The 12,238-nt window shown below is 40.4% G+C and overlaps 1 protein-coding gene across 1 annotated transcript in view; it reads right to left on the bottom strand.

Annotated features, from left to right (window-relative positions):
* The window catches only part of LOC126419386 (zinc finger protein 37-like), a 152,137-nt gene extending 142,094 nt beyond the window's left edge, over positions 1-10,043 (bottom strand). The window contains exon 1 of the mRNA XM_050086577.1: positions 9,805-10,043. Within this exon, the coding sequence (XP_049942534.1) occupies positions 9,805-9,852 (48 nt within the window). The 5' untranslated portion in view covers positions 9,853-10,043. The remainder of the gene's footprint in view (positions 1-9,804) is intronic.
* Between the last annotated feature and the right edge of the window lie 2,195 nt (positions 10,044-12,238).

Raw genomic sequence — 12,238 nt, 5'->3', positions numbered from 1 at the left:
ATACATCCTACGTTCCCATAACCCTCCTGGCCTCAACCTTCGTTAAGTCAACCCCTCACCCATCCAGCCCCCTTCCTGTTCCCATTCCAGCGCTACACAGCCGTCATTTCACCGCCACACCCAGTCTTTTAATTTACTTTTATTTCTCTCCTTTCAGCTACTTAGCCTCTCCCCCCTCTGCACCTTCTCTTCTGCTCTCCGTCTAAACTGCAACACTTGACTGTCCTTCCCTCCCCCTCCTTCCTCCTTACCCCCACCCAGTCGCCACTCCCATCATGCAGTGGTGCTGCTGCTCGCAGTGTAGTTTCAGCTCTGTGACACTGCAGATGTGTGTGCAAGTTGCACTTGCGGGAGTGTGCGCATGTGTGTATGTGTGTCTACTGCTGACAAAGACCTTAATGGTTGGGAGCTATGATTGTGTGAATCTTTTTATTGTGCCTATCGCTACTCAGCATCTCCGCTATATGGTGAGTAGCACCTTTGCTTCCCTCGTATTGTTACATTCCATTCTGGATTTTCCATTGTTTGATTTTTACTACATGACTGATATTAATGACTTTACCATTATTGATTGGCAGAATAAGAACATCAGAATGTAGTAGGAACTGTCAATGTTCTTCAGTCTTTATTTTCAGTTTACAATGCCATCAAACAACAACTGATTATGTAGTCAATAATGTTTTTAATAGTGTTTTATTACTAGATCTTGCATTGAATTACACATATTTCAATGATGTATCTGTTTTCCATCCTCTAATAAAATGCCCTACGTACCTCACCAAACAAGAGTTTACCCCAATCCATGGGCCAAAGACAGAACACTCCTCATGTGGCAAAATCTGTATAAATGTTGTCTTCCTAATGGTGCCTGGTATACATAAAGTGTCAATATGTGGTAAAAATAGACAAGAATGATGTAGCCCCGTCACAAGTTGCAATTTAATCACACTGCTGGAAACAAAAAAGTTCACTGCATTTTAATACACAACAAAGCAGGATTCCATATCTTGCTTAAAGGGGAGTTCTCGTGTTTCTAACAAGCATGCAGTATGTCCTTTCCTCAGTCTATATGCATTGAGGGGGGGGGGGGGGGGTCAGGAGGTCATCCCTGGAGTAACATCAGTCCACTAACTTGAACACAGCATATCATCTGAGGACAGCTTCCACCTTTTCCTGAGGTGGCCTGGTTGCTTGCACATTAATAATTATTCAAGGAACTGAACTCCATTCACCCCTAATATTCACTCTAATGGGTAATCACTAATTCAGGCTTTCAGAGTCTGGTGATATTTGGTGCAAGTGAGCTAGGTGTTCTGCTTTCGAAGGTTATATTAAGAGTTGATAGACTTAATTCTATGTCCCAAATGGTGATGTCCACAAAATATCTGTGTGGTGGTGGTCGTGCACAATCCAAGTTTCATTTGCGTTAATCTAAGGAGTCGAAGCAGACTGAAACCCACAATCTTAAGTTGGGGAGTGATTAAGCGATTGAACAGTGAGGTTAGCCGCCCCTCGTCATGCAACAGTTCATCCGGAATTAGTGACATCGACCAGAAATTTGATCAAAATGTGATAGTATGTAGGTGTGGTAAAATCATGGCATTGACAGGATTCACGGCAGAGAAGGAAAATAACTGAATAAGAGATAAAAGTATATGGGTTGAGCTGGTCTGCAGGCCAGACAGCAGACGGGGCCCACTGGGGTTCATCTACAGTTTGAGACACTGTCTTCATGCCTACACCCCCCCCCCCCCCCCCCTCTCCTGACCCAATGCAGTGGTAATAAAGTAAAATAAATAAATAATTCTATCTAGCAGAGGTAGGGAGGATATCTGTAACAGCAAAAGTGAAAAGGCTAAAAATGTAACAAAGATCAGCAGGACATATAGTAGCAACATAAGGTTTCCCTAGGGATCAGCATGTGGCAGGAGGTGTCCCTTCCACTATTGTTCCACCTCCTGTCTGTTGTAGCGGAAGTGTAAAAGATGTGAATACAGCCCACTCTCTCTCAGAAAGCACAGAAATGTCTTCAACTGGTCTATCATCATCAGTTAGTATCAAGGATAATAAATCCTTAAGGTCTTGGCTAAACTGGATTGCTATATAAAGGGGAACCCCTAAAAAATTAAGATAGGGTGTGACAAAAAAGGGCTAATGACATCCAAAACTAATTAAAAACAGAATAAAGAGGTGTGACCGAGGCAGCTGGTGGAGTAAGTTGGGTCAAGGTTGTAGCACACTAAAGGAGACACCCCAACCCCCACAACCCAACTCCGCCATTAAAGCACTATAAAACATTAGACCTGAGAATAAAAACCAATTTCTTCTACGTTTCTACGAATAACCATTTCAACTGTTTGTACATCATCTGCTAACATTAGAGACAAAGAATCGGAAAGATAAACTTGGCATGGAGAACCAGAATGGGCGAGCAGTGCAGTGGGATGTGAGCTACTGTCTGTAAGGGACAGTGTATTCCTTGCAAGAAGAATTGAAAGAGAAGCGCCTTCTAGCCGTAGTCTGCTTCATAATGTTGAATTTATTAAAGGGGGAGTAGCTCACTAGATGATCCAACTCTTAACCAGTAGAGGTCTTACTTGCACACACAATCTGCACCTAGGATCATAAAAACGAATGTTTGGTGGGTAAGCGATTCTCTAACCATGAATGGTCAGCCAGATCATTCACTGGGACACACACAATTTGGGGCCCAGAAAAAGACAACTTAGCAGGTAGTATCACTAATGTCAAAGAGAAGATTCTGAAAGCAGATATCACAGGATGACAAAGGCATCACTGATCAACAGCTTGGAGACCACTCATGAAGACACTATAAACTACACCACAGTCGAGGGAGAGCTGTTTAATAAAACTTAGGGCTCTGCTACTAGCTATGAGTCCAGGGGTTCCATTACAAAAACACTATGTCCCTTGCAACTTAAGCCATTCCTGACCAGTAGGAAATGTAAAAGCATTTACCACTCCATCCATGATTTCATTGCCATCATTGTAAATGATGGCAGCACCCTGATATGACTGAAGAACTGAGAGAAACAGATAGTAAAACACCATGGGAGAGACAAACTTTAGATCCTTGATGTAGAGCGATTCTAGTACTAAAAAAGGAGGATTGCACAGAAATACAGAAGTAGCATTTTCTAAGGTGGGTGTAGGAAGACCCTGGAAGAGGGGCTCAAGGTGCATTCCAACTGGGAAGCCCACCCGAGGTAAAGTGACGGGGTCAATATCCCCTGTATTCAAAATAATTAAATAAGCTGGGTGATTAGGAATTGTCATTTGGTGATTTCATAATTGAGCAAGAGTTGGTAATAAAAGAAATGAAGAAGTAAGAGGCCCACTTTGACAAGCAAGACTGTGTAAGGGACTCGTCTGGATAGTGCCAGTGGTGAGTCTTACTTCTTCATACTGATGTAATGGGCCCAATAATTTCAAAGCCATAGTTGCTGCTGAACAATACATCTGGCAACCATAGTCCAGCCGGGATGAGACAAGTCCCCAGTACAAGCAGAATAGAACAGTGCAATCCACAAACAGTGCAAGAGGTCAACACAAGGAAGCAGAGAACGTTCAGCTTTCGAATGCAGCTATTCTTGAATGTCACGTCAGCTTTTTATGAATGATGAGTTCCAAAAATAGAAACTGTGCAACAACATTGGTACTTGTCAAGGGATACTGAGTTTTTACCTGGTTTAAGGATTGGAATTATGATACTATGTCTGTAAAGACAAAACACCTTCTAGACAAATAGGGTTAAGGACTTTGAGTTGATGGACCCCACGAGTCACATTCACATGTCGCAACACCTGATTGTGAATGAATCAGTGCCCGGGGCCTTATGTGGTGAGTCGAGAGCCAGAAGCAGCTCTCAGTCAGTAGAAGGTTCATCATATATTTTGTGGTTATAGAGGCAAGGAATAAGGGCATGCCTACAACTTGTCTTTTAATACATTTGAAAGATAACTGGGTAAGATGACAATGCCAACACTGTTGCAAAGTGGGTCAGGAGCTGTTCAGCAAGAAACAATGCATTGGTAGAAATACCATGATGGAGGAGGAGACCACAAACAGTTGTTGATCACTGGTGATTCAGCAGACTATAGAGCCTGGCACAGGCTTGGGAGAAGGGGCATATGTTCCCAAGCAGAAGATTAAGCAGTTCCAGCATTCTTTCTAACTTTGTTTAATTAGGTAGTGAATTTCTCGACAGAGCCTCTTGAAAGGAATGAGGGTGGTCTGTCAAGGACGTCGCTTTAGACATTGTAGGGCTTTTTGATGGTTCTGAATAGCTGTTGTAATGTCTTTGGTCCACTATGGTACGGGCAACCTATGGACAGGTTAATAGAAAGGGGGTATAGCAGTTCCCGTGATACAGCTTATTGCTTTGGTGATATCTCAGACCTCATCAATGCAATATGACAGAGAAGGGACGAAGATGATGGCAGAGGTATACACCTGCCAGTTTGCCCTTCAGGGAGCACAATGGGGCAATTGTTCTTCCACCCAATTACAAGGAAGTGACAATCTCTGGAAAGTGAAGACTGTGGTATAGCAACCTTTGTATCAAAGCCATAAGAATGGGGAATGACACTGTTGTAAGGTCAATACCTGAATCAGTTCCATGGATAGGGGTACCACCACTGAGGAGAGAGAGATCAGGAACAGAAAGAAGTTGGTCAATCAGACTGTCTCTGTCAGAAAACATGGACACAGGGAGTGGTCGCATTGAAATCCCTAAGTAGGAGAAAGAGTGGAGGGTTGTAGGATTAAGGTGGCCATCTCAAAGGTACATCAGTGACCTGCCTAGGGATAAATAAACATTGGAAATGGTGATTGCTGAGTTGTTCACACTCACACTGTTATTGTTCCCTATGTAGTATGGAGATATTCTTCTTAGCGACGACATCTGTGCAAATTCAATACCACAGGGACGAGATATAAGTTCTCCGGGCTTCAAAATACGAGAGGCAATCAGAGACCTTAAGTTTCAGGAATTTATGTTCCATAGTAGGGTAACACACTTCAGAGATCAGGTAGGGTGATCACCTCCACACCTGACACAGAATAGTGGCAGTTTACATGATTAATTTTCATAAAGCAGCAGACCACAGTTTCCACAAATTGGGCTGTTGGCAGAACAAGAAGACATGTGACCAAAATGTTGTGGTAAACCACCATTTTGACTTTCTCAGGAAGTGCATCCCACACAAAAGCTAGGATGCTTGCTCTGGTGTTAACCTTATTGTCTAGCAGTCCTGATGTACACAATGTATGAAGTGGTACCCTCTCACTTCTCCAAGTTTTTCCGCAACTGCTCATCTGTCTGCAGCATTAAGTCCCATTGCAAATTAAACCCTTTACCAGATTCAGAAGTGGTGTAATGGTAACAGGTACATCACTAACTTTCTTACAATGGAGTAACACTTGTGACTGGATGGGTTTTTCTGCTTTAACTAAGACAGAACAACTTACTGAGGGAATCGATAACTCAAAACACACTTTCGATAGTGTATATAAAGATGTGTACTAGAAATTTTCAATGATAGATGCTCAATAGATAATCTTGGTGCATCAGTTATTGTAAATAATAAAGAGCAGTTTTGTTTTTCAAAGACAAGAGTCACTCTTTTTACACAGCCAATACTTAACTTGCATTAATTAAATATTGAGCCTGAATATTTAAAGTTACTCAGCATTTCAGAGAATTACTAACAGTGCCCTACATTTGCCTTAAGTAAATATGCAGATCATAAGTAAATTTTACAATCCAATCTAATCAAGACAATAACTCTGAATTATTTTTGGTACCTTAAACAGCTCCTCACAGTTAGGTTGCTAACCAAATTCTCTTTGTAAAGAGCAGAAAAAAACATTATATCTAATTTTACAGTGCCTCAGATAATAATCTTAAAAAGCGTAATTTTGAATCTAATTAATCTGGACTCTCCCTTATGTCAGAAGTTTATGGTATTCTAGTATTGCACCAAGCCCAAAACCTGAACGATCCAGTCTATGTTTAAAAGAAAAAAAAAAAAAAGCTAAGATTCAAGTAACCTCACACTTTTGTTAGCTCAATTAGCTACTCAAAATATTCCTTTTTGCATGTGTCCATAGCCCTACCATAACACCTATGGAGTCCTGTGTTCAGGGGAACTGGTAGATATTAATTTATTCTTAGTGGCCTGACTGACTGTGTGAGTTTGTGGCTCCTTTACCAACCGCACAGAGTAAAAAAACAGGAAAGGAGTCTTCCAATCACCAGAAATCATTCTCACCATGGCCGTGTTAATGAGGACTAATTGCACTGACTAGCCAGCTGGATATCACAGAATCTATTAGGCATGAACGGAGGTTCCCTAGCAGGAGCCTACAGAATGACCAGTAAGTCTACTCCCATAATGGGATGTATCACACCACTGACAGCAAACAGCTGCAAATTTGTCGAAGATGAAAACTAACTGATATAATGAGGTAGATGGGGGTTTTGATTGTCAACACATTTGTGGTATACAAGTAACTGTCATCAGTGTTACACTATGGGAGATGAAAGGATAAGTGCCTGACACAGTAGCCCATCTCCGACAGATCTTAATTTCATTGAATGTTCCATTACAAACAGTCACCTGCCATCTCTCATCTAACCAGTTACTGTTTATACACTTCTGTGGATATGTTTCCATGTTCATTTTTTCACAAGGGGGTATGGGAGTGGGGGGAAAGGGGACGGAAGAAGAGCAGAGCATCACCTCCAAACTACACGCGATACCACCTTCCAATGCTTAACTATATGATTCTCAGTCTTCACAGGCATGGCAATGATGCCCACAGATGGATACATCTGTACAATATATGTTGCCTGCCCTAAAGTGATGAAGTCACTGGGGCACAAAGTGTCTGTCTTAAGGGTAGGTATGGTAATCAAATTCTTGGGATGTTGTCACTGAATGCACAGTCCACAGAAGCAACACAGTAGATGCAACTTTCTGCAACTACCTATTCCTCCTGTGCAGCACCGCACTTCTCAAGGTGCTTGGCATTATAACTGTGTGCCTGATGATTTCGCAGATTTTACAAAATGGTGAAGCTAAAATGCCCTTACCCTTGTAGTCATCTACTGACAGAGCTGAAGTGATAAAGCTGTACTTGTGTAATGAAAAGTAATGTGTGTGAAGACAGATTATTTCTTAACAGAAAAAAGCCCAATGATAATGATCAAGAATGCACCAAAATTGTTAACTTATTAATAAAAAAGTGTGACTTGGACTTTTGATTTATTAACACTGTAGTATCAGTCATTTAATTCCAACTGATGTTAGGTCCTACCCGAGTGGTTTGCTGCAGTCACATCAACGTTTGGTAGAAGATCTGTCATGATGAATGAGTTTTTGTGATAAGTTCCTATGAGATCAAACTGCTGAGGTCATCGGTCCCTAGGCTTACACACTACTTAATCTAATTTAAACTAACTTACACTAAGGACAACACACACACACACACACACACACACACACACACACGCCTAAGGGAGGACTCGAACCTCAGACGAGGGGAGCCGCGTGAACCATAGCACGGCGCCAGACCGTGCAGCATGATGAACAATGATGAATTATTTAAGACACTGCTATTGCTGGTCTTGTGCCACATGCCTTTTGCAGCTAATTGCATTGGCATCTGCTGTGGCTGATTATGCAAAGTTTTATTTTATTTGCATCAGCTAAGAGCAGGTAGTCTTTATTGATCCAAGAGATTACAGATGTAAGCCTCGAGACTATACAACAGACACAGTGCACATGAAAACAATAAGAGCCTCATACACACAGCAACTGATAATAATGTGTGTGTGTGTGTGGGGTTTGAGGTTTTCGGGCGCTAAACAGCGTGGTCATCAGCACCCAAACGCATAGAAACAGGAACACATGCGGTGAAGGGACGAAGACGGACAGCGAACAAGGACAACGGCTAAAAGACACAGGCCTGACGCAATTCCAAATCCTCACATACAGAAGCAAAACAAGAGGAGAAGAAACGCCCTAAAAGGGAAAGAAAACACAAGGAAAAGAGAACAGAAATCGAAGTGAAACAAGTAGGTAATTGTGACTGGCGGACCTCTTACCTTGTTGAGCCAGTCACCCAGCAGCACATTAAAATCCTCTCCCTAAAATCCGAGGCAACAAATTGGACAGGACACAAAACCGTAAGACCTTAACCACAGTCGTTGCATCGTCATAGCAAAATAGAGGGCAAATCTGGTGGCAAGGAAACCACCGCCCTCTGGTCAGAGAATAAAGGACAGTCATGTAAAATGTGGCGGACAGTAATCTGGACGCCACAAGCACTACAGATTGGGGGGTCCTCCCGCCTGAGTAAAAAACCGTGCGTTAAGGGACTGTGCCCGATGCGGAGGCGAGTGAGGAGAACCTCATCCCGCCTGCATGACAAGTGTCTAACATTCATACTGTTTCATTAATTTTATCTTTCGCAGTTGCATAATGTACATGGAAATAATTATAATCAACTCCAACTAAAATTATTTAGCTATCAGTCTGATCTGTTAACTGTCATCGGGCAGTGAAAGTATACCTATAACATATATTGCTGGAAGATCACAGCTGATACAAAGCTGACAGTTTTAGATTTTGCATTATTTGATATGAATGAGTGGTAGGCCTGTGTGTGTGTAGGTGGATTTATGTGAAAATGAGTGTGTGTGATTGCAGTTTAAAAAGAGGTTAGTGTTTTACACATTGTTCCTTACAGCTGTTTAACAACATTTGTCTCAGACTATTCTTGCTATTGCACTAATAACCTCACTGTTGAGTGCACTTAAATAAAATAATAATAATAATAATACAGTAAACACACACACACACACACACACACACACACACACACACACACACACACAGTCTGAAACAAATGAAGGCAGTCTACGGTTTAATACATCATTGATGTTGGGATTATTGACAGAGCACAGGTGCTGACCGTTAAAGGCTTAGGATGAGAACACACAGTACGCGTTTCAAAGGAAACATCCCGGTATTCGGATTAATTAATGCTGAGCAATCCTGTAAACCATATTTGGACGTCAGATTAAAATTTTTTTAATTTGCAAAACCAAACAGTAGCCAGTTCAGTATCGCTCCCACTATTTGACTGCTGTAAACTTCATGTGTAATCCTTAAAATGTATATTCATCACGTAAATTCAGTTTTCACATAGCATAAATACTGCAACTAACGATGCAGAATTACACTTGTGAGACGCTTATTTTGAATGTTTGTCAACATCGGCAGCTTTTCGCCAACAATGGGCACAATTAAGATTTAAGTTCTTGCAATGTTGCAGTCTACCGGCTAAGCAGTCCCCAGTAATATTTTGGCATTGTTAACATTTGCGGAACTCTAAGATTGTGTTCGGATAAAATAAGATCGCAGCAAATATGACGCAGGAGGCACATAACCCTAAACTTGTAAAATCCTTTATACACAGAAATATTTCATTCTTGACGAATGTAGGGCTACCTACAGCCTCTATTATGGGAGAGAACACATTCAGAGTAGTACGCCTTTATCTGTTTTGCGTCTCGATGAACACAGTAAATTTTCTAGTTAGTTATTCCCAATATTATTTTCCTAAAAGAATCTTTCCTGTAATCGACCGAAGAAAACAAACAACGGCAAATTAGGTGACTAAAAAATAGGCAGCAAAGATTGACCTGTCAACACAGTACGCATGTATATATGTGATCAAATAAAAAACCAAACGCAGTATATAATTTCAACTTACCTCTACTTGATATATACTTTCCACTACAAATGGAACTCGATCAACCATTATATCAAAACAAGAGGAACTCAAAATGGTCAAACTGTGATATATTCTTTGCAACTACTGGACCCTCTTCAATTTTATTAACTAATTACAATAGAGTGCACCACCACATAAAAATAGCGTAATCGTGGTGGCACCTCTACATCTTCCAAACACCTATCATTCATCCCTATCCATCACAACATAAACCTACATACAATCATCTACACCAACGGAAGATATTACAGTCGCTTCACTAGAAATGTCAAAGCCGTATGCCTTGTTTCCACAGGCAACGAAAACTTGCACATAAATCCCCCCCACCACTACATCGGCCAGTCAAATGGCCCTTGGATATACCGTAGCTGCTAACTTTCGCGCCAGTTGGCCTAGAAAAGTTAAAAGTCTCATGCACCTCCACTATCATCCTCTAAGAGCTTCAGCAACTACAGCTAGGTAGATCTGCTATCATTCTGCTTTGATTTTATTTTTAGAGTTGATCGAGGTTCTGATAGAGCACTTACTTAATTTTATGGTTTATGTGCTATATAAACTGAGAGGTTGTGTTAGTGAAACTTTCCCACTATGTGCATAGTTCGCTTTCTTTACCTCCCATCTCACATGTGGAAACTTGCTACGGGAAACTCACGGGGATCTAAGACACTATTAAAGGGCAAAAAAGGCTATCAGATGCATATCGGGACTCATACCGCGAGAATCACGTAGAAATTATTTTAGGGAACTGAATAGCAACACAATCCATAGTTTACATGTTTATAGTTGCCTAGTATACACCAAACAAAATCTGAGTACTTTCACCTTAGGCTGTCAATGCAACTTCATAATACAAGAAGCAGACACACAATGAGCATGTCATAATCCAGCTGGAAAAGAGCACAACAGCCATAAATATCTTGGTCTTGGCATATTTTAACAAACTACCTAAAATGTGCACTCAGTACCATTGAAAAATTTGAATGCATAACAACAAAAGTGAAAAATGAAACTTTTTATGTGGTGAAGTAATTTGAAGAATATATAATACATGACTTGGTGTTTTGATAAGATACAATACAAAATTATAACTTGGAATATTTTATAAAGTTACTTGTGTTATATGTTGAAACATTGTGACAAGGTGTATTAGATCTGCAAACAATGGTCAGTTTGTGTAACATTGTGCTTTCCTAAAGCAGTTACTTAAATAAATACCTTCTTGCAACATAATTAGGCAAAGATCCATGTATGAACAGCCTAAAATAGTAATCATTAACGTACATACATTTTTTATGATGGCACTGATTGCGCAGAAACATAGTTAAAAATGAATAAATATATTTTTCAATTCTGTCCCATTTAAACTTTGCACTACTTTGCAAAACAGATATACAAACACTATTCTATTTAAATGGTTTTTAATTAGGTCAAAATGAGCTTCAAATTAAGGTACAAATTCCACTTAATCATAGTATTTACACTCAACGACTAAAATGAAACATTTTTATCATTAATCTGAAATTAAAATACTTTTATAGTATTGACGGTTCTATAATAACATGAATGCCAGCAAGTTCATTCTCTCACGGCACATCATTAATCTGTTTCGTCACTTCAAATGATGCTTAGTCACTTTATTACAAATAAGTAATTATAAGGCATTTCTGAAGGCTTGAGATTCCTGTCACAAGTTTCAAGAACATTTAGTAACTTTATGAAGCATTTATTTAAGTACTTTTTATGACTAGGAGCTTTGTTGTGATGTTAACTATTGACATACAATTCAAGATCTGTGCCATCAAATGAAAAATGATGAAATAGGTGTACAGTTCCCAGGTCTCTTGGGGTTACATATAACTTCTGTTCAGAGTAAGAAACTATCTCAAATGGCTAAAAGGCTTCAGGGATAGTTTTATTAGTTCATTTACTTATTTAGCACCGAGCGAGGTGGCGCAGTGGTTAGCACACTGGACTCGCATTCGGAAGGACGACGGTTCAATCCCGCGTCCGGCCATCCTGATTTAGGTTTTCCGTGATTTCCCTATTTCACTTCAGGCAAATGCTGGGATGGTTCCTTCGAAAGGGCACGGCCGATTTCCTTCCCCATCCTTCCCTAACCCGAGCTTGTGCTCCGTCTCTAATGACCTCGTTGTCGATGGGACGTTAAACACTAATCTCCTCCTCCTCCTTATTTAGCGACATTTCATTCTCTTTGGACAACGCTTTTATAATGGTGTCTGTTGCCCTCAAATGATATACACGAGAAATCCATTTACACTTCTGTTATTTGAAGGGCTTATTTCAACAGTGGTACAAGTCCATTACCTCCACTTTTCTGCCTATAATGCTTTTTTACGAATAAGTATTTCACAATGAACAAAAATGGACTTGTACCACTATTGAAATAAGCCCT

This window comes from Schistocerca serialis, chromosome 1, assembly GCF_023864345.2.
Source record: "Schistocerca serialis cubense isolate TAMUIC-IGC-003099 chromosome 1, iqSchSeri2.2, whole genome shotgun sequence".
Lineage (NCBI taxonomy): Eukaryota > Metazoa > Arthropoda > Insecta > Orthoptera > Acrididae > Schistocerca > Schistocerca serialis.
This window is presented reverse-complemented; position numbering and strand designations above follow the sequence as displayed.